Consider the following 23,954-nt stretch of genomic DNA (forward strand, 5'->3'; position numbering starts at 1 on the left):
TGGGTTTGTTTTTTTTTTCTTGTAAATCTGTTTTAGTTCTTTGTAGATTCTGGATATTAGCCCTTTGTCAGATGGGTAGATTGCAAAAATTTTTTTCCCATTCTGTTGGTTGCCGATTCACTCTAATGATTGTTTCTTTTGCTGTACAGAAGCTGTGGAGTTTAGATCCCATTTGTCTATTTTGGCTTTTGTTGCCAATGCTTTTGTTGTTTTAGTCATGAAGTCCTTGCCTAAGCCTATGTCCTGAATGGTTTTGCCTTGGTTTTCTTCTAGGGTTTTTAGAGCATTTTTCATATGTTTGTTGGCTGCATATATGTCTTCTTCTGAAACGTGTCTGTTCATATACTTATTCCACTTTTTGGAACCAACCCATATGCCTATCAATGATAGACTGGGTAAAGAAACACCCAAATACCCATTAATGATAGACTGGATAAAGAAAACGTGGCACATATACACCATGGAATACTATGCAGCCATAAAAAAGATGATTTCATGTCCTTTACAGGGACGTGAGTGAAGCTGGAAACCATCATCCTCAGCAAAGTAACACAGGAACAGAAAACCAAACACCACATGTTCTTACTCATAAGTGGGAGATGAACAGTGGGAACACATGGACACAGGAAGGGGAACATCACCCACCGGGGCCTATTGAGGGGTCGGGGGCTGTGGAGGGATAGCATTCGGAGAAATACCTAATGTAGATGATGGGTTGATGGGTGCAACAAACCACCATGGCACATGTATATCTATGTAACAAATCTGCACATTCTGATCCTAGAACTTAAAGTATAATAAAACAATAATAATAATAAATCCTCCTACAAAGAAAACTCCAGGTCTGGATGGCTTCACTTGAGAATTTGACCAAACATTTAAGGAAGAAGTAATACAAACTCTTATTAAAGAGAAGAGAATACTTCCTAACTCATTCAATGAAACCAACATAATTCTGATATCAATACCAGACAAAGACACTGCAAACAAAGAAAATTATAGGTTCATTTCCTTTATGAATATAGATGTAGAAATTATATATGATATTTTAGCAAATCAAATTAAACAACATATTAAAATGACAATTCATTATGACCAAATGGGGTTTATTCTGGGAATATAAGGTTGATTTCATATCCAAAAATCAGTCATTGTAATTCATCATATTAAGAAGAAAATAATATAATCATCTGAGAAGATGCAGAAAAGGCATTTGACTGAATCCAACATCCATTCTCTTTTAAAACTTTAAAGAAATTAGAAATAAAGGGGCATTTCCCCAACTGATAGAGGACTTTATAGAAAACCTATCACTAACATCATCCTTAATGATGAAAGATGAAGAGGAAAACAAGAACATTTACTCTCACTACTTCTGTTCAGCATCATACCAAAGTTTCTAGTTAGTGCAATAAGGCAAGAAAAAGTAATCCAAGAACACATTTTGGAAAGAAAGAAATAACAGTCCTTATTCACCAATGGCTTGATCATGTGTATAGAAAATCCTATGGACTTTCCAAAAAAGATACAAAAACTGGCTGGGCACAGTGGCTCACTCCTGTAATCCCAGCACTTTGGGAGGGCAAGGCAGGCAGATCATGAGGTCAAAAGATTGAGACCACCCTGGCCAACATGGTGAAACCCCGTCTCTACTAAAAATACAAAAATTAGCTGGGCGTGGTGGTGCACACCTGTAGTGTTAGCTACTCAGGAGGCTGAGACAGGAGAATTGCTTGAACCCGGTAGGTGGAGGTTGCAGTGAGACGAGATCACGACACTACACTCCAGCCTGGCGACAGAGCAAGACTTCGTCTCAAAAAAAAAAGAGAGATGAAAACTAAGTGATGTTAACAAGGTTCTAGGATACAAGGTAAGTATAAAAAAACTATTATATTTCTATATGTTAGCAACAACCAATCAATTAGAAATTAAATTTTTTAAATATCATGTTCAGTAGTATTAAAAAATAGGAAATAACTTAGGGATAAATCTGACAGCTTCTACACTGAAAGCTATTAAACATGCTGAGATAAATTAAAGAACACTTAAATAAATTAAGAGATACTGTGCTTATGGACCAGAAAACCCAATATTGTCAAGGTAACAATTTTGATTTGTATTTTCAATGAAATCTAAATCTCACTTCTCACTGGCATTTTTTGGAAAGTAATAAATTTTTTCTAAAATTCACATGAAAAATGAAATGGCCAAAACAACTTTAATAAAGAAGAACAAAGGTGGAGGACCTAAACTACCTGGCTTCAAGTCTTAAAAGATGTTATAGTAAAGATAGTGTCATATTGGTATATAGACAAATAAATTAATGAAACAAAATAGAGGCCAGTGACACATTTACACATAGATGATCTATTGAATTCTGACAAAATGCAAAGCAACTTTTATGCAGAAAGAGTAGTCTTTTTTACAAATGTTAATGGAACCATTTGCCAAAAAAAACTGAACATCAAAACATACCATATACAAAAGTTAACTCAAAATGGAACATATACTTAAATGTATATCCTAAAAAGCTATAAGGCTTCTAGAGGAAAACAGGAAAAAATACTCATTGCAGGCCTGGAAGATAGGCAAAAGATTTATTAGATATGACACAAAAGGCATGGTGTTCTCTATCAGATTTGCTCTCCTCAAAATTAATAACTCCTGCTCTTTGGAAACCACTTTTAATTGAATGAGAAGACCGAGAGGGTAAAACATTGCAAGTAATGTATCTCTTAAAGGATTTATATCCGGAATATATAAAGAACTCTCTAAACTTAATAATAGATAACCTATTTTTTTTAAAATGGACAAAAGTTTTAAACAGGTGCTTCACCAAGGAAGTTATATGGATGGAAAATAAGCAAATGATAAAAATTCTCAACATCAGTATTCATTAGAGAAATGCAAGTTCAGTCACATTGAGATACCTCAACACCTTAATTAGAATGTTTAGCTAAGACTGTATGAAGCTTTGGAAAGGATATGGAGCAACTAGAAATTATTTCTAGTTCTAAGCACAAGGTAAATATGTCTTAAATTTTGGATGAATGATAGGTAAATGGACATTTGAATTATGTGTAATATTCATTTAATTTAAGGATAAATTAAATGTATATAAAGGCCTTGACAAGCACTGTTAAGGCCTTTATATACATTTAATTTATCATTACAAAAACCCTAAGAGGTAATAAATATTATATCCATTTTACAGATGACCAGTTTAAGTCTCCCTCAAATTAACTTGTAACAATAATAGTGGAGATAAATACAAATTTTATATTTACATCTGGTTTTCTCTAAAGCCCCCACTTATAATACTCATATCTGCCCCAGATTTAGTCTTCAGTAATAGCTATCTCATTATTCAAATAAACCATCAAAGGATTAAGAATATCACATTTAGAATGTTCAAATTAATATGCCATAGTTTTTCATAGAGGTTCTCATAAGTTATAATATGTTAAATTAGTACTAAATTCTGATACATTAGAGGAAGAGAGAATGGTGAGACAATGTATTTACATGCAATTGATTACTCAGCAACTTCATAAAGCTTTTCTAAAAATCTTTGCCTATCGAATGCTTAAGAGATCGCTTCTCGGCCTTTTGGCTAAGATCAAATGTAGACCGCTTAAGAAGCTATGCTTTTTAGTACTTTTAATGAAACTGTGTTAGAGTTACTAACACTGTTAAATAGGTTTGAATATACAACAAATTGAAGAGTAGCTATTTGGATTCTGAAAATTGCCAGAAGCATTTTTAATAAGATGATTTATATTCAAATATTTGCAGCAAGAAGACATATAGATTAAATTATTTCCTTACCCACTAAAGATTACATTAATATGTATTACATTGGAGTAATAAAGGAAGAACAAAATTAATTATATCAATGGGTTTACTTATAACCTATAAATAATAGGCACAATTTTTGTACTAAGACTTCCTTAATCTAGACATGTTTTATGACTTCATGCAAATATTAGAGCATGTTTTATGAGCTTCAAGTTAATATAAAACAAAGTTAAAAGAGTTTACATTTTTAAGAGATATAATAAAAAGTTGTGTAACATTTTGATATCTAAGACAAGTAAACCTATTTATCTAGAATGTCAGGAAACTTAAAAGAATAATATTGGACAGCGGAAGATGTAAAGTAAATTTAAGACTGCTGTTTACTCATTTGGAACATACACTTTGATATTACAACAAAATTATGATTATGTTGGGTTTTCAGGATGTTCACAGAGGCTGTAATCTCAACACTATGGGAGGCCAAAGTAGGAGGATTGCTTAAAGCCAGGTGTTTGAGACCATCCTGGGCAACAAAGTAGACCCCATCTCTACAAAAAAAAATTTTGTTAATTGGCTGGGCATGATGGTGGATGCTTGTAGTTCCAGCTACTTGGGAGGCTGAGGTGGGAGGCTCACTTGAGCCCAGGAGTTCAAGGTTGCAATGAGCTATCTATGATTGCGCCACTGTACTTCAGCCTGCCTGACACAGCAAGACCCTATCTAAAAAAAAAAGGTATTAGCAATAATATGAACTTCAAAAATCCAAGGTAAAATTTCATCAGATTTTTTATATTATTATTTTGTATCTTTTAGGATTTTGAATTATGGGATGATGTAGGATTAAATATTCCAAAACCTCCAGACTTATTGCAACTCTACCGAGATTTTGGAAATCATCAAGTGACTGGAAAAGATCTTGTAGATGTGGCCAGTGGAGTAGAAGAAGATGAGTTAGAGGCCCTTACACCAATTATAGGCAACCTTCCTCCAACTCTGGAAACTCCCCAGCCTGCAGAGGTAAGAGATATCAGCAAGTCCACAAAAAGTATTTAAACTATGTAAAAGCATACAGTGAGATCTTGAGTTTCTGTTTTTCTCCTGTTTTGATTTTAGAACTCCATGTTAGTACAGAAATTAGAAGATAAAATTAGTTTATTAAATAGCGAGAAATGGTCATTGATGGAGCAAATCAGAAGACTTAAAAGGTTAGTACTTGATCATCATTCCTAAAAATCCTCTTAACATGTTTAAAGATATTGGCAAGTTATACACATATATGAAACAACATTCCAATTGTAAGGCATAACTGCTTCCCATTTTAACACCTCTGAAAGAAAGTTTTGTAATTGCTTAATATATTTAAAATAGTAATATGTCTTTTTTCCCAAAACAAGTTACTAAATCAATATGGTGATCTTACAATCGATGTGTCTTGGAAGTAAGAAATAAGATGTTTTGATTTCTCCTACATTAGTGTTGTACGTATTTCCCATTCATTATTCCATTTAGTTCCTATAATAATCCTGTGAGTTTCAGGGAGTTACCCCCATTTTGCAAATGAATAAAAAAAATTCAATTGCTTATCAAAAGTGGGGTTTTTAAGGCCATTTTTATGCTTCATTGTTGAGTGTATAGCTACATTTTTAGATGTATGAGGCAACAGTGAATATTGCATAAAAAAGATTTATCACTTGCCAACCATTTGCTACTAATACTTTTAAATATACTTTTAAAACATTAAACTCATCATGAGATTTTTGCTAGTTTTTACAGTTGTCCTCTGGTGATTTCTGTTAATTTGTCTTTCTTTCTACAGTGAAATGGACTTCCTCAAAAATGAACACTTTGCCATCCCAGCAGTTTGTGACTCTGTTCAGCCTTCTTTGGATCAGTTGCCCCACAAAGACTCTGAGGACGGTGGCCAGCATCCAGTTGTAAATAGTTCAGACAAAGGAAAAAACACAGACATCCATCTTTCAATACCAGATGAAGTTGATTCCACAATTCCTAAAGAGAATTCCCCAAATTCATTCCCCAGGAGAGAAAGAGAAGGACTGCCACCTTCTTCTCCATCAAGTAAAACCACAGTTCATTTTGATAAACCCAATAGGTTAGTATGCACACTATATTTTGAAATGCATATTTTAGCTATTTAGTACATGTCAAATGGGAAGAGCTACCATTCTTATTTAAACTGCCTTTTGCAGACCAGATACATGAATTTTTATATTTGACATGACCTTAACACATGGCAAAATAGTTGCCACAAGAAAGTCACAAAATAATTAGTTACTAAGTTAAATTAGATCAAAAAGGAATTACCCATCAATGGGATAGGTTCTATCTTAGCTAAGTACTTAAACCCATAAATAATATGTATGTTACTATGTGCTCTAAACACTTACCCAGTGCTTTTTACCTTTTCTCTATCCTTTAGTTGTTATCACACTCAGAGGAGTATTTTGGTGCTGCATAGTTGCCTGTGTTAAAGAAGGAATAATTTTTGCTCCTAGTTTTTTTTTTCTTGTGGCTGCTTCCATTACTAATATTACAATATTAATATCTTTTTTAATTCATATATTTAATTTATATTGGGTTGCAGAACTCACAGATGACAAAAAAGCATGGACCCTGCACTTTATGGTTATGTTTCCCAGTGGAAGAGACAAAATAGAATTTTAAATTTTTTAGATTATAATTTGAAAAATACTTTTAAGAAAGGAATATTGCTGAGCTGTTTTTACATGTCAGACAGAATGATCATTGCTTCATGTATACTAACTCATTTAATTCTTACAAATATCCTATGGTGCATTTTCATCCACAAGGTCATACTTCATTTCCCATTAAATAGATGTCATGCCTGCTATAAACATATTAGAAAAGCACAACTAGTTTGCTTCAGACTTACAGGTCCTCATTATTATTAAGAAGTATTGGATTTTTATTTAAGTAAAGCTTTCCACTCATGAACCACAACTTTTTCACTATTTCTGTATATAGTAGAGAGATGTGTGGCGGGGGGTGTGGGGGTGTTCACAGAATTGGAATGGATTTGGCCCAAACCTCAAACCTTATAGTATAAGAGAGAGAGACAAGCAGTAACACTAAGATATGAAAAGTAGTATGATGAAAAAGGTTCATTTTCCTTTGGGAACATGTAATCAAGGCACTAACCTAGTCTTCAGAGCAGGAAAGGTTTCATAAAAGTGTCATCTGAGATTTCAAGACTAAGTAAGAGTTAACAAGCAAGGAGGTAAAAGAAAGAGTGTTTCCAAGTGCACAAAAAGAAAACAGTGCTTTAGGGGAACAAAGAAGGACTTAGTAAGGCTTAAGCAAATAATGCTAGTGAAAAGAGTGACAGAAGACGAAGTTGGAGAGGTAAACAAAGTCTAAGAAGTCATATAAGTTTGTGTTAATTCATTTTAGAGGTTGGGACATGATGGTATCTAAGCTTTGGAACAGGCCCTCTGAGCTAGAGGTAATTGGAAGGTAGCAAGACTGGGAGAAAGGAAACTACACACGTATATGCTGGAAGAATCCAAGTAAGAAATGATGGAGGCCTGTTCTATATTGAAACATTAGTAATGGGAGGGGAAGAAGTATAAAGATCTGCAAGATTATTAAAAGTTAAAAGATTGAATGGATTTGGGGTGAAAATAAAGGGAAGGAAGCCAGGGACAATGGCACATACCTCTAATCCTAGCTACTCAGGAGGATCGCTTGAGCTCAGGAGTTCTAGATCAGCACTGGCAATACAGCAAGACCCCATCTCAAAAAAAAAGGATCAAGGCTTATTTGAGGTTTCTGATTAGGATAAGAGGAAGGATTATGGTCCCTTTCTGAGAGAATATGGGAGGATCATAAAAGAGCAAAAGGCTCAAGCTTTGGTACAGCACTCTATAATCAGAAATTACTGAGCACCACTTTGTGGTATATACTAAATAAGCTTTATTATGTAATTTTTGGTGTTAGCCTTTTCTTTGTAGATTTAACAACACAAGGTACAACTCATAGTCATAATTTATGAATAAAACTACATAGAGACTGGTATTTTAGAAATATAAATATTTTAACCTCCTTTATTAAAGAAAATAGGCTAATATTTTCAACTGCAAACAGAAACTTTCTTTAAAATGTATCATGAATATTGAATGAAGTGCTCCTTTATCTTTAGACTCATTGTACGTGGTTTTCTAATAATCAGATTTATCATTAGCATTACATATATCTGCAAAACTTTAATTCCTCTCAGCAATATACCAGGTCAACCTGTGTATCCACTTTACCTTTGTGTTTCCCATAGAAAATTGGTGGTAGAGAGAGTCCTTATTTCAGCTTTGCAAATCATTTCTATAGTTATTGATCTACTATACTACTTTAGATTTGATCCACTAACTATAAATGCCATTTATTCACATAACATCAAACTACTACAAAAACACCAGTTATTGTTGACTTTTTTTTCTCCTAGCGACCTGTGTAAGTTTCTCTAGTGAAGTGTTCAAGTCACTGGTGGCTCAGAAATCTGGTTAGCATTTGTGGGGTAGGATTAATGCAGGAATGGGAGTTGTAATATGTAACTTAAATTTCTCCTTAAATGTCAGTGGTAATTCTTTGGTATTATGTCCTTTTCAAACAATATTTTCTTCTAGGAAATTGTCGCCTGCATTCCATCAAGCACTACTCTCTTTTTGTCGAATGTCAGCAGATAGTCGTTTAGGATACGAGGTAAATTATACCACCTATTCCCACAACTTTTTGAAAACATTCTACTGTTTTTCTTCTTTTTAATATCTCTTCTACAGAAGAATCTGTGATAAGGCTATATTTCAAATGCAAATCCATTATTTACAATAATGCTTTAAGAAATAGTTCCTAAAATTTTATACTTTTAAGGAAAGTAGTTGATCATTTCTGTTTTTTTTTATTAACATTAACATTAAAGTGACCTTTTATAAACTCTATTTTTAATACTATGTCTAACGATAGCACTTCTTGGATATAATTCAGAAAATCAACTGAAGTGTACACTGTCTATGTACTGTTTATTTAAATTACTCTGTTATTTTCATTTCATTAGTAGTGGTTATGTCCAATAGTTGAGTTTATTAGCTTGCGTATTAGTTGCTCTCAACTATTTTATATTTATTTTTGCAGATTGATCTTGAGGGGCTATTTTATTATTATTGGTTTTTGCTCTGTTTTGGTTTGTTTTTCTTTTTTTGAGACAAGAGTCTTACTCTATCGCCCAGGCTGAAGTGCAGTGGTACAATCTCAGCTCACTGCAACCTCCGCCTCACCAGTTCAAGCAATTCTTCTGCCTCAGCCTCCTGAGTAGCTGGGACTACAGGCATGTGCCACCACGCCCAGCTAATTTTTGTATTTTTAGTAGAGACAGGGTTTCACCATGTTGACCAGGCTGGTCTTGAACTACTGACCTCATGATCCACCCGCCTCAACCTCCCAAAGTGCTGGGATTACAGGCATGAGCCACAGCACCCAACTCTATTGTTGCTTTTTCTTACCTCCTTACTCACTCCTCCCTTTCTAGCTGTTTTGTGTTTCATTTCACTTGACTTCCCATGGGCTTCTGTTCCACAGTGTCACTGAGAATATCACAGAGCTAGAGGATGGTTTAGATGCACTCTGGCAATCCTCATTGTAAGACTGAATCACCTTCCTTAGCCTACCCCTTGTATTTGCAAGTTCTTTGTACAGATTACCACTGTAGCCAATGGTTGTAGCTTTGAGAGCATCTTTTCAAGGACAAAACCAAACAAACATTGAGGCTGCCCTACTCCTATGCTATCCCCACTACTTGTTCCAGAAATGAAGCCTGTTAGGCCTCCTTGGCTTCATCCTTGACTTTAACGGCATTTTAAACCTGTTTCTAGCCCAAAGAAATATTAATGTCATTTAGAGCAGTGTAGTTGTTGTTGTTGTTGTTGTTACATAAGTTAAAATATTGGAATATGTATTTAGAGCAGAGGTGTCAGGGCCTAAAGAATGAACTTTTCCATATTACTATGCATGGAAGTTCTCCACTATCATCATTTATTAATTCTTTGGTTTTCTAGGTGTCTCGTATTGCAGACAGTGAAAAAAGTGTTATGTTAATGCTGGGACGCTGCCTGCCACACATTGTTCCCAATGTGCTATTGGCAAAGAGAGAGGTAAGACACATAGTATTTTCATCCCAGTAATCCCATCATGTTGTCCATTTTTTGTCATTCTGAAGTTTAGTGTTATATTTTTATTTTGTTAAAGTCTATTACTTGCAATCATATTCTTACTTTTGTGCATGCATCTCTGCTCCTAGAGAATGGTTTTACACCTCTGTCAGGTGAGTTCAGTAAAACTGCATGGTATTCATGTTTTTCCAATTTTGCTTAAATCATTGTTAGCTTCTGCAGCACTAACTATTACTGTAGGTCCATTTATGTGCCATGAACACTGTCTGGTTTTTACATTACCAGTTACCTAATTATCTCTGCTCTTGGTATGATATGCTTTATATGTCTACAGGAATGGACATTCTTTGTATTAAATTAACAGGAATGAATAATGTAACACTTGTCTTAAATGTACTTGAAGTTGCCGATTGTGTGTTATTATGCTTGTTTTGGCAATAAATCACATTTCTCTTATAATAGAATGTCATAATATTGACTAAAACAACTTTTAAAAGTACCTTTTCTATTTTTCTTGCAGTTAACCTGTTATTGACAGATGCTTTAAGTATCCAAAATACATTTCCAAATACATTTGAGTCCACATAGCCTATGTTATGATCCATAAATACTGTAGGAAGTTATTTTTATGGTTGTATTTATAAATTATTATTAAATATAGTTATATTTGAATCAATAAAAGATTAATGGAAAGTTATCTGTAATCTCATTTAAATGGCAGTGGATGGTTTATTTGCAAATAATTTAAATTATTTAATTGAATTATTCAGTTTTTGAGATAAAATTTTTAGATCAAAAACATTTTATAAAGAATAGATGAAGAATATTTTAGAATATATCATATTGTTATCTTCTTAATATTTACCACTGATTTTACTCATAATTTCCGGGACCTACAGTATGATAGGTACATAATGCATTGGCAAAATCCATTGAAAGCTTATTTTCAATTTTCCATTTAGCACAAGAAATTTGTACTGATCCTCAAGAAAACATGCAGAGCTTTAAAATTTCTTGTCCCCATAGGTTTTTTAATAAAAACAATTAAAAAGATGGTTTCCCTACTGATGGCTTTGTTCTTACCTAATTATTGTAAAATAGTCATAAGATATTAATAAGTATGGAAAGTATTATATGTCTTGAAGGATCAGTGTCCAATTTCAGATTGTTTTGCAGTTCTGCCTGGCAGAATGGTGTTTGAGCTTCTTTTCCTTTTTTAGCTTGTAACATAATCTGTGTAATGCGTTAATGTTTGCATCCCTTTTACTGTATTTCCTTAATATCGTCTTTAAAATATTATGGAAACCTGATTATTATGAAATTCAGTTTTAGCTTTCTGATTTTAATTTTCCATATTATCATAAAAGACTACCACTAAAATCTGACTGTACTGCATGAAATATTTATAAATTTGCATCATCAGTAATCAGATACATTATACATACAGATTATATGCATATATGCACACATATATCTAATTTGTGATATGATGTTTAATTTTCTGGCTGATTTTAAATTTTTTATAATTAAAAAATATATATCATTTCCTGAAAAACTGATCATCTATCTTTGTTCATTTAATAATTTATATGTTTTATCAGAAAAGTTGCCATTTATAATAAAACAAAATTGTATTTCCTCAAAATTAAATTGGTAAATAATGAAATATGTCTTAGTTTGATTTAAAATTGATCCCTGAGCATAAAAGAACAAATCCTTTTTTTGTTAAATCTCTTGATATTGAATTACTTTTTAATATTTCACCCGTTTCCTATTATAAATCTCTATATATCTCTGTCTATGGGGAGACAGAGTTGTCAGTTTTTTGTTTTGGTTTGGTTTGGTTTTTTGGTTTTTTATTGAGACAGCCTCTTGCACTGTCACTCAGGCTGGAGTGCAGTGGCACAATCATGGCTCACTACAGCCTCAAACTCCAGGGCTTAAGTGATAAATCTACATTTTTTAAAAACTTTTATGATTGAAGATTAATATTTTGACTTCTTGCTTCTCAAGTTTGATATTCTCTTGTCAGCAAAAGCCTTTTTATTGGTATTTAAATACAATTTCAATGTTCTTTAGTAAACTGAATATAGTAATATCTTAGCCGATTACATAAATAGAGCATTAGAAACAGGGTTTAATGTTTTGATTCATAGGTTTACACGGTGTAAAAAGAGGTACATTTAATGCAAAAAAGAGGTACACTGAAAATTCCTTTATTCCTGTCCTTGAGCTTCTGTCCCCACATGCAGTCAATTTTGCTAGCTTGTAGAGTATTCTTTCAAGTCCTTTGATCATTTTTAAATTTGATTGTTTATGTTCATGTTTTTGAGTTGTAAGAGTTTTTTATATATTCTGGGTAGTAAACCCTTATCATATATATGATTTGCAAATATTTCTTTTCATCCTGTAGGTTTTCTTTTTATACTCTTGATCATATCCTTTGATGGGCAAATGTTTTCCATTTTTATGAAATCTGATTTATCTATTTTTTTCTTGTGTTGTTTGTACTTTAAGTATTAATTTTAAGAATCCATTGCCAAATCAATCAATGTTTTAGAAGATATATATATGTATATGAATATGTGTAAGAGCTAAACCTATAAAATAATTAGAAGAAAACCTTTTTATATACAATTTAGGTCAGTGATCTATTTTGATCTATTATATTTGGAGTGAAATAGGGTCTAACTTTATTCTTTTCATATGGCTATCCAGTTATCCGGAAACAGTTCAAAAGAAAAAAATTTCTCTTTTGAATAGTCTTGCTACTTTTGTCAAAAAATCATTTGGGCCTAGATGCTTTGGGTTTATTTCTAGACTTTCAGTTCTGTTCCATTGGTCTGTATGTGTAGCCATATGCCACTACCACACTGGTTTGATGACTTTTGTTTGTAGTAAGTTTTGAAACTGGGACATTGAGTCCTCCAACTGCATTGCACTATTATCTGTTTGCGGCCCCCTGCAGTTCCATATGAATTTGATGCTTAACTTTCCACTTCTGCAAAACAGGTCATTGAAATTTTCATAGAGATTACATTAAATCTGTAGATCTCTTTGGGAAGATAGCCATCCTAACAACATTAAATTTTCCAGTTCATGGACATGGAATGTCTTTTTGTTTTAAATCTTTAATTTCTTTCAGTAATATTTTATAGTTTCAGTGTACAATTTTTTCACTTCTTTAGCTACATTTATTCCTAAGTATTTTGTTCTTTTGGATGATATTGTAAATGGAATGGTTCTTTTAATTTTCTTTTCAAGAAAGAAAAGGTTTATCCTGGTTTAACAAAACAATACTGATCACTGTGTATTATCTTAAATCTTGCAGCTTTACTACAGTTGCTTATTAACTCTATTAGTTTTTTGTGGTTCCTATGAGATTTTCTACATATATAGAATCATGTCATCTGCACATAAAAAGATAGTTTTGCTTCTTCTTTACAATTTAGGTGGCTTTTATTTTTTCCTCTTGCTTATTTGCCCTGGCTTGGACTTCCAGTACAATTTGGAAAGCAGTGTTTTGACAAAGCAGATATTCTTGCCTTGTTTCTAATCTTACAGGAAAGCTTTCAGTCTTTCACCATTGACTATGTTTGCTATAGAATTTTTATAAATGTCCTTTATCAAATTAAGGAAGTTCCTTTTTTCCCTAGTTTGCTAAATGTTCTTATCATGAAATAGCATTGAATTTGCCACATGCTTTTACTGCATCTGTTAAGATGATAATGTGATTTTCACCCATCGTTCTACTGTGATATACCTGTATTATTAATATATTGCCTGATTTTATGTTAAACCAGTCTTGCATTCGTGGGATACATCCCATTTGGTCTTGGTTTATAAACCTTCCAATGAGCTTTTGGATCTGTTGTTAGTATTTTGTTGAGTATTTTTGTGTCTGTATTCAGAAGGGATACTGTTCAGTGGTTTTCTTATTTTGTGGTATCTTTGGTTTTGTTATCAGGCTAAGGTTGGCTTAATAGAGTATATAGGAACTCTTCAATCTATTCCCTTGTTATAAATCTGTTGGGGGTTTCTACTTACTGAATCAGTTTGGTGATTTCTGTGATTCTAAGAACTAGTTTATTTTATCTTGATTATCTAATTTGTTGATGAACAGTTCATAGTGTTAACTTTTGTATTTTTTTTAATTTCTGTAACTTTGGTACTAACATCTCTGTTTTCATTTCTGATCCTAGTTTTTTACATCTTCTCTCTTTTCAGTCAGTCTAGCTAAACGTTTGTTAGTTTTGTTTCTCTTTTCAAGAACCAGCTTCTGATTTTGTTGATTCTCTTTATTTTTCTAGTCTATGTTTCATTTATTTCTGCTCTAATCTTTAATAATTTCTTTTCATCTGCTGGCCTTGGGCTTAGTTTGATCTTTCTTTAGTTCCATAAGATACCGAATTACTGACTTGAGATCTTTTTTAATGTAGATATTTACAGCTATAAACTTCCCTCTGAGTTCTGCTTTTGCTGCATCTCATTAGTTTTGGTATGTTGTTTTCATTTTCATTCATCTCAATGTTTTCTCGTTTTCTTTGTGATTTCTTCCTTGACCTATTGCTTATTTAAGAGCATGTTATTTAATAGCCACATATTTGTGAATGTTCCATTTTTCTTGTGTTACTGATTTTTAATTTCATTCTGTAGTAGTCAGAGAAATACTTTATATGATTTTGAGTTAAACTAACTAAGAATTACCTATGCCTAACTTATGGTCTGTCCTGGAGAATGTTCTGTGTGCATTTGAGAAGAATATATATTCTGCTGATGCTGAGTGGAGTGTTTTGTATAATTTTATTAGATTTAGTTGTTTTAGAAGGTTCAGGTTTTCTATTTCCTTATTGATCTGTCTAGAATTTCTGTGCAATATGAAAGTAGAGTTTTGAAGACTCCAATAATTATTGTAGCACTGACTTATATTCTTTCAGAGATACTTTGTGCATGTATAAATTAAAATATGTGATCTTTTCCTCACGACTTAAACAAATGATACTGTATTCTATGCACTATTCTCTACTTTGCCGCTTTTATACTTAACATTAGATTTTACTTTTTACATCATGATATAAAGATCTATTAGTGCTTTTAAACTTTGATTACACCTTCAGTAAAAAAGATGTTTTACATCATGTACTAGTGTACACTTACGTATATTAAACTAAAAGTTTTACAAATCAAGTATTGCCTTTACTAATTAAAAAAGTTAGTAAAGAAAAGCATTAGCAAACATGATTTTATAAATATTTTGGAAAAGTAATCCTTGAATAAACAATGAAAAAAATGACCCATTCAACTGATTTTTTGACCCACTGTTTTAAAGAGAGTGGGATAAAGGTTTAATCAAAGCTGTCTAATAAATTAAACTTTTATTTTTTTTTTTAAATAGAAAGCACAATGAATATAGATGTTAGCATTATTTGTTTTTCTTTAAAAAAAGAAAAGTAGCCTTACTCAATCTTCAGGTTACAATTATAATTTTTTTAATTCAGTATATCTTATTTTAAATCTAAGATGCAATTAGTTGTAACAGTTACATTTCTTTAAGAAAGAAAAAGAAGCCCAATTAAATTATGGCATGCTGTCTACCATAAGATACACCCCAATTTTAAAGATACTGAAAAGCTTTTTTAAAAATGTACCTCTTAGGTTCTTTGAAATAATAGTAGTCTCTTATTAACTTATATTTTAAAGTTAAATATTTATTTCTGCTGTAATCTTTATTATTTCCTTCCTTCTGCTGGCTTTGGGTTTAGTTGATTTTTCTATAGTTCCTTGCCTGTTCATTGTGGGAGAAAAAATTAAAAGATGGACTGGTTTTTTTATATGTGGCTTACATAGTAGTTCATTTTAATGGATTGTTTGAGGAAACTTGAATCTTTTGAGCCAAATTGTAGAATAAATATATTTATCTTTTGATAAATGTATGTAGTAAATAAGGTAAAGTAGTTGGTTTTTCACAATTTCTGCTTTAACTGCATTTGAAGAGAAAATCCTATAATTACAAAATAAAATTTTGTTAAAGATTGCTTCAAGTAGTATTTTTTGTAATCATGCATCAAAATTTAACTTTCATTTTCATTCTATGCCGAGGAAATATATTCTATCAGCTAGCTAAGCTGGTAAATCAAAGAAGTCTGGGGCTGAAATGGGAGTAAAACTGAGGAGAGACTAGTAATGGGGACAAGCTTTCCTTTTGGGATATTGAAAGTCTTCTAAAATTATATTGTGATGGTGGTTGTACAACTCTGAATATGCTAAAAACCACTGCATATACACTTGAAATGGATGGACTTTATGAAAGGTGAAACAGCTCAATAAAACTGTCATTAAAAAGGCAAAGGAGAAAACCACTTATCTCTGTAAAGCTGTAACAAGAAAAGGCAAAGGAGAGAACCAAATCTCTAAAAGTTTTTAGTAGTTGGTACCCCCACAGACCTCCCATCTTATGAGAAACTAGACTTTGATCTTTTACATTGCCATTCATGTTTCCTTCATGGAAAACTTATGAGTAATGATCACCTCAGAGGATCATAACTCTATGAGATTATACATTAGTATTGTGGATAAGTGTAATAAAGTAGATAGGAAGTTTTGACTATACCTATGTGATGTTGGCCTGTGTGTATGTTTAATTCTGGGAGTAAATCACATTTCTTTAGCAATAGTGAGACTTAAAGTTATTTAAGTACTTTAATTAGATTTCTTCAAGTTTGAACCCTAGAAATTATAGATATTTAATATTAAAAATTCTAAGATAGGTATTTTTAGCAGCCCTTGAATTGTAGAACTTTTACAGAGGTGAGTAATCTTTTTTTTTTCTTATGTGAGTCTTTGTAATGTCTGTCTTTATTGGGTTTTCTTTTTACATGAATAGGAACATGCTGAAAAATTTCAACTGAAACTTAAATCAGAGGTTGTACACTATCTACAGACCAACAAAGGCTCACAGATAGGTTTTGTTTGGCCTACTCAGTTCTTTGGCCAGTTAAAAATGATGTGCTAGTTATTAAACTTTTAAAAACTGATATTTTACCTAAAAATACAAAATTTTGGCCTTCTTCAAAAACTCCTAGTCTGGAGTTTTCTTCCAGTCTAAGAGCACTGGGCTTAGATTTCCAAATGATTTTTTCAATGGAGCATAGTTCCTGTCCCCTGTAGGTGGGACATGGAATCTCCAGTTAGCCACAGTTGCTACCATACCTTATTGCGCCTAGTCACTAAAGCCCATGTTAGTACTGTTTATCATCATACGTTTGCATTATTGTTTTCCTTATACCCTTTATTTTACATGTTTACCTTCTTGATCCTCCTTGTCTTATACTGACAAGCCATGCTTTCTGTGCTTAAATTTTACACGTTTATATCTTGACTTATCAGTACTGTAATTGTCACGTTATATCCAAATGTGATATATAATGTGATATCCAAATATATATTACATTTGGATATAATGTGTCAATTACAGTACTGATGAGCAAAGATACAAGTGTATCTTGTATCTTGACGCTAATAAGTAAATATCATGTCACATTATATTTGTATATAATCTTGACAATTAGAGTACTGATAAGCCAAGGATATCTTAGCTGCTGCTTAGAACAGCTATTTTCCTATTGCTTATTATCTTTCCTTCCTTCTTCAGTCATTTCTGCTCCCTCTCCAGTTATTTCAGCATATGTTTTTTCCTTTGGATTGTATGAAAGAATTATCTTGATTTATTTAAATATGGATAGATAGATCACATCAATTTCAAAGATTACCATTGACTCAAAGAAAACCTTTTTTTTTTTTTTTTTTTTTGAGACAGAGTCTCACTCCATCACCCAGCAGGCTGGAGTGCAGTGGCATGATCACATCTCACTGCAGCCTTGACCTTCCAGCCTCAATAGATCCTCCTACCTCAGCCTCCCCAGTGACTGCGACTACAGGTGCACACCACCACGCCCAGCTAATTTTTGTATTTTTGGTAGAGATGGGGTTTTGCCATGTTGCCCAGGCTGGTCTCAAATGCTAATCCTCTTCTATGAATGAATTCTAAAAGTTCTAGAAATCTACAGTAGGATTACTATACTGATTTCCTCTTAAATGGTCATAGACACTTGGTTTAATATTTCGCTTCAATACATATTACTGAGTACTCTCTAGGTTGCCAAATCACGTTTTTAAATATTAAAGATTCCTATTGCTTAAAATATGGATATGTTAGCTGGGCTCAGTGGCACATAGTTCCAGCTACTCAGGAGGCTAAGGCAGGAGAATCTTGTAGAGTTCTAAACAAGGAGGAGAGGCTGGGCTGCTGAGACTGAAGGATAGCAAAAAAAAGAAAGCAGATAAACTGTAAGTCTGCCTTTCTTCATGAACCAGGACACATAGCCCTCCTATGCAAATAACTCACAATCTTCCTGCATGAAGCTATCACCAGACACCTCAGCTAACAGAAAAAATCCAAGTTAGCTCACTGCAACCTTAGCTTTATCAGTACTGCTTAAAGCCCTCTTCACCATACAGCATAAGCCCCAGCAAGCCTTTGTCTCCTTGCAGTTAGCTCCTGTCTTGCTGATCTGCCCTTTGCTTTCTTGCAATGTATTTTCCTACTTTGTCTAATAAATTTTCCTTTCTTTACCCACAACTGTCTTGGCAAATTATTTTTACTACTCAGACCAACACCAGCCCCAGATAGTCATGACCCACGATAGATCTCTTGAGCCCAGGAGTCTGGACAGTAGTGTGTTATTATCATGCCTGTAAATAGCCACTGCATTCAAGCCTGGGCAACATAACAAGACCTAGTCTCTTAATAAAAATAAAGAAATAGAGACACATAAGTTTTATTATGTGAAGCAGAAAAAGTACCTCTTGGATCTAATATTACCAAAGCCATAGGTACTTTCTTACCATGGTTATTATTTTAATATTCTATGAGATATTAAATCTTATACCGAAGGATTTTTTACTGTTCTTTTATCCTCATTACATTTACATTTAGTCTTTCAAAGATATTTTTAAAACACCTCGTCTTCTGATGGAAATTTAGTCGCCATTTTCTAAGTGCTGTATTCAGAATTAAAAGGGAAGTTTTAAGACTATACTTTTTCAGTGGGAGAGATGATGCTAGAGGAAGAATATTGACTCAAGCCTATTAACATATAAATAGTCTACAGATGGTAAATACAGACTTAGTAAATTCTAGTGTGGATTTATTAGTGTTTTAGAGACTTGAAAGATGAATTCACAATAAATAAATGGGAATAAATAACACAATAGACATATAAAATATATTATTTCATTTTAATAGCAATACAAATAGAAGTTAAAAATAAATGGGTAATAGAGAAATTAGCAGATTTGGGGCCAGTCTCAATCTAGCAATTCAAATCCTAATCATGTTTCTGCTGGCTCTGTCAGAAACAGACCACTCTTTCTACATTTTTCTTCCTTGCTTACTTGATCTCTTCTCAGCTCTGTGTTGCTGTAAGAGGAAGCCATCCGGCATCCTTTACACTCTGAATTGTAACTGCCCTAGCCATAATATGCCAAAGTGTACCACCCTCCTTGGCATGGAATAGCTACCAAAAATTATTGACAGTGACTTCCCATATGTTGTTAATTTGCCAGCAAGAAATAAAAGCTAGTGGCAATATCAATTATTACTGTGATTAAGAAAAGTGAAAAGTATTTTTTTTCAAAGTCTTAAATTCACAGAAATTTAGGGTTCAAGGAGACGTAGTCACAAATACTTTCCTTCTAATATGTTAATTTGAATTGATTCGTAAAGGCTGCTGTGTTGAAAAGGCCATTTGAGGCCACCTTTGCTTTCAGAAGGAAAATTAGCAGCACTAGATAAACTGCAGAATGTATGTGAAGTATTTTCCGTTTGTGCATTAATCTTAATTCCTACATGTTACACTTGAGGAAACCGAAAGAGAAATTTGTGCTTTTCTTTAGTTTATTTGGTGCTATGGAGTAAACCAAGATAAGAACTCTTTTAGCTCCCAGGCCGAGTTCTCAGTTTGGCATATCTGTAGCCATATCTCAATTAAAGTGCTATCCATATTAATATATGACATAAACTCCCTCCTTGATTGAGGATTTCTAAGCCTCATGATAAAAAAGAAAAGAAAATATAAGGCATAAAGGATAAAGTGCAACATAGTTGTTTTGTATGATTGTTTTTGAGATAAGGAAGTTAAAGATTATATTCTATTTTAAGTGTGTGTGTGTGTGTTAGCAATTACAGCAGCTATCTTACCTTCATTTCATAGCTTTAAACAGTAACAGGCTAGGGAGAGAATGGGAAAAAATAGTATGAGAAATATACACATAGAGATGATGGGAAAGCAGGAAGGGGGATTAGGATGAAACAAGATCTGACATGAAGACAAAGTAAAATAAAATTTGGGGGCCTTTCTTGGTTTACAGACATTAGAATAGCTTCTCACTTTTTAATGCTTCTAGAATAACTACTTTTCATCCTTAAGGTTCTACTTTCAGTAGGATGCCCTGATGATGCAATGTCTTAGTCCTTTCAGTAGTATCATTGCCTCTCAGCAGCCCATATGGAATCAACTAAGGATTAGGACAGTCCTTGGTATTAATGATCTCCTGCCCTAATATTGTTAAATTTCCAGCCAGATAGAATATTTAATATTTTGTAAAAGGGTGTTTATTTTCTTCTACAGAATCAGGACTAATCCATCAGGCATTATATTAAACCTCTAGGGAAAACATATAGGATCTTTACCTATGCTCTGTCTCTCATTTCCAATTCAAAATAATTATTCCCAATTATTTTTTATTCCTTTTCAGTTATTCACTAAGGTAAAACCTACAGAGGTGCCCAAACAGAAAGACTGAAAATGGCAGAATAAATGTTTCACGTTCTTTTTTTCTCAGATTTATTCTTAGTTCCTCTTACCTATATCTTTGTACCTTCAGATTAAGATTTATACCATGTAATTATGATCTTAAAATAATATATAAAGACCTTTAGAAATAATGGAGAGAGACTTCTAGTCATACATTTAAGCTTCAGTTTCAACTCTTCTAAAAATCATCTCTAAGGAAGCATTTTCAACTTCATTGCAGACTTTTTATCATGCTTTTCTTCAGGTCACATTATTTTTTTGTTATATTATTATAAACAAATGTCTTAACAATTTTTGGTGAATATCAAGGCAGATGGGAAAGAGAAATGAGTGTAGTCATTCTTCCTTTCTTAATTACATTATAGGGATTGCTCTATTTACAAAATATTGTTTTTATAACTGAGGATTTCTCTCAAAAATATTTTATTACTTTTGGACTGTTATTCTTCTTAGATTTGAAAATCCACTCAAATGAAAAAATTAATATACTTTGAATGCACTTTAGTGTTAAGAATTTCATCTTAATTAAAATGTAAAACAACATAATTTCAAGTATTTCTTAGAAATAAACTTTTACCTGTTACTTTCCTACAAAATTCTGAATTTACCTCTGCATATCAAATGTGAAGAAAACAAAATATTGTTTAAAATTTATATTTCAACATCAAATATTTCTACTGATACTCTGTAGTAGTACTGAGGGATTCAACACCTGTGAAAATGGTCTTTTTAACTAGGCACTGGGTCAAGTGCTAAAGGCACAAAATTATTAGATTATATCTAATCATAAGGAAGGCATTATATTGTCCTTATAGAAATGGGAAGAGCAGTCTGTATTTTTTATTATCTCTTTAAATTTTAAAATATAGTGAACTTCTGCAACTTTTGTTTAAAAACACTTTCAGAATTAAAATTATGATGTCAGCATGTCACATGATGAATGTTATTTAGTGTAAAAGCTAGTGGACCCTTGGGAAGCACTAGATTAAAAAACAAGGTTAGCCGAATCTTAAGCAACTTTTAGCACAGTGTGATTTACATTTCCTGCACAACCAACACAGAAAGGTTTTAGTGTTTTCTCTTGAATTACCAACCTTATAAAATTAAAATTTACCCTTTTGTGTATTGAGAATTATTTCATTTTAAATGTCCATTTAAGAATATTCTGGAGAAAAAAAGAGTACTATTTTGCAATGTGTTTTTATTTTGAATTTTTCCACCCTCATATTTCTTTAGGAATTGATCCCCCTCATATTGTGTACAGCATGCCTACATCCTGAGCCTAAAGAGCGAGATCAACTTCTCCACATACTGTTCAATTTGATCAAGAGGCCAGATGATGAACAAAGGTGGGTACGATTACATCTTTGAAAAAGAAATACAATGTTGACTTACTGATTTTACTAATTAGGCATCAAGATTAGCATTTTAATCTAAATTGCCTTCTTTCCTTCACAGTATCTATTTTAGCAGCACTGGAGCATTCCACCATGATGGGTTCACTCCTTTATGGTTTAAAATCCCACGGAAATACATTTCAAACCATAATGTCGTCATAGGTTCTCTTTCCTCCTTACCTTCTCTTCTTAAAGAGACCTGGAATTTACTGCAACAAAGAAATAGATAATAGGAAATTCACTCTAAGAAATTTAGTGTATGCATAGTAAATAAAACCTAAAACAAAAACAACTTTCTAAGATATGTATCAATCCTACTAAGATCAGAGTACTTATCACCTGCTATAATTACTGCCATGTCTCATCATTTAAATCTTTGAATGGGATTCTATTACCTTCTCAAAATGTTAAATTTAGGCTGGGCGAGGTCGCTTATACCTGTAATCCCAGCACTTTGGGAGGCCGAGGGGGGCAGGATCACCTGAAGTCAGGAGTTTGAGACCAGCCTGGCCAACATGGTGAAACTCCATCTCTACTAAAAATACAAAAAAATATTAGCCAGGCATGGTGGTGGACGCCTCTAATCCCAGCTACTTGGGAGGCTGAGGCAGGAGAATTGCTTGTATCTGAGAGACAGAGGTTGCAGTGAGCCGAGACCGTGTCACTGTACTGTAGCCTGGGTGACAAAAGTGAAACTCCAAAAAAAAAAAAAAAAAAAAGTTAAGTTTCTCAAGGTTGCTAGATAGATATAGATACTGCAGGGCATTTTCTAAATTATCTTTTATTTTTTCAGGAACTAACATTAAAATGATAATAAATTTTAATGAACTTTATTTCTTATAAAAATGTAAAGGTTCTTAGAAAATTGCAAGACAGTTACTTTTGTCTGAAAACAATCTGCCTTCTATTAATACACTTTTCTGCTTTCTAGTAGAGAAGCATCTTCTAGTAATTGATGATTGGATTATGCCCAAACCCTCTAGTGGAAGGGGGAGGGTGATAATAGGGTGTTAGAGGTAAATCATATGTTGGTTAGAAAATAACTCTTCCCCTCTGCTCTCCAAGTGCAACAAGTTCCAGGTAGGTAGCATAGCAAAAAATTGTACATGCCTGGTGACCCCTCAGGCATCCTAACGTTCTCCAGAAAGAAACCTAACCTTCTGTAAAGCAGATTTTTTAGAAAAGCCAGACCTCATCTGCCTGTATATTATGTTCTCAATAACATTTTTATGAATCCTAAGACCTATAAAGGCACAAAGTGCAGATTTTGTGTGGAACAATTTATCTTAAAACATCAAGGTGCAGTTTTTATACACCAAACTTTCTCTTTTTAAGAATTCTGTTCAAATGGCTTCTTGCCTAATAATGAGTTTTGGTATTCATGTAACTTCAATAATTGTCTTATCTTAGACATATGTGTACATATGTTCTATTCTGTTAGATTTGAGCTACTTCTTAATGTTTACCTTACAATGAGATTCTCCCAATCAAAAGCAAGTGGAGTTTATTTTTTTAAAACCTTGATTGTTGAGAGAGAGAACTTCTGGTTTAAGATGGTGATAGGTTGACATTTCTTGGTATTTCCTTCCCAAGTTGGAATTTGCTATGAAGACATTTAAAAAGTGTAAAAAACTAAGATGTAAACACCAAACATTGAGAAACAAGGTTAACAGTCAGCCATTTGAAGGGCC

At 33.0% G+C, this 23,954-nt stretch overlaps 1 protein-coding gene across 10 annotated transcripts in view; it reads left to right on the forward strand.

Annotated features, from left to right (window-relative positions):
- RELCH (RAB11 binding and LisH domain, coiled-coil and HEAT repeat containing) overlaps window positions 1-23,954 on the forward strand; it is a 123,101-nt gene that overhangs the window by 37,376 nt on the left and 61,771 nt on the right. For 5 of the 10 annotated variants that reach the window (XR_001825316.2, XM_017528858.2, XM_017528857.2 and 2 more), the window contains 7 exons: window positions 4,612-4,815; window positions 4,912-5,003; window positions 5,615-5,908; window positions 8,454-8,529; window positions 9,879-9,974; window positions 10,121-10,144; window positions 22,103-22,215. Coding sequence is in view for 8 of the 10 variants with exons in the window: in XM_017528858.2 (XP_017384347.1) it covers window positions 4,612-4,815; window positions 4,912-5,003; window positions 5,615-5,908; window positions 8,454-8,529; window positions 9,879-9,974; window positions 10,121-10,144; window positions 22,103-22,215 (899 nt within the window). In the remaining 2 variants the exon portion in view is untranslated. Of the gene's footprint in view, window positions 1-4,611; window positions 4,816-4,911; window positions 5,004-5,614; window positions 5,909-8,453; window positions 8,530-9,878; window positions 9,975-10,120; window positions 10,145-12,549; window positions 13,005-22,102; window positions 22,216-23,954 lie in introns of those variants that run through there. The other 5 variants (XM_037738630.1, XM_017528860.2, XM_017528859.1 and 2 more) reach the window with 2 other exon arrangements.

Source organism: Cebus imitator, unplaced genomic scaffold (genome assembly GCF_001604975.1).
Source record: "Cebus imitator isolate Cc_AM_T3 unplaced genomic scaffold, Cebus_imitator-1.0 Scaffold55, whole genome shotgun sequence".
Taxonomy (NCBI): domain Eukaryota; kingdom Metazoa; phylum Chordata; class Mammalia; order Primates; family Cebidae; genus Cebus; species Cebus imitator.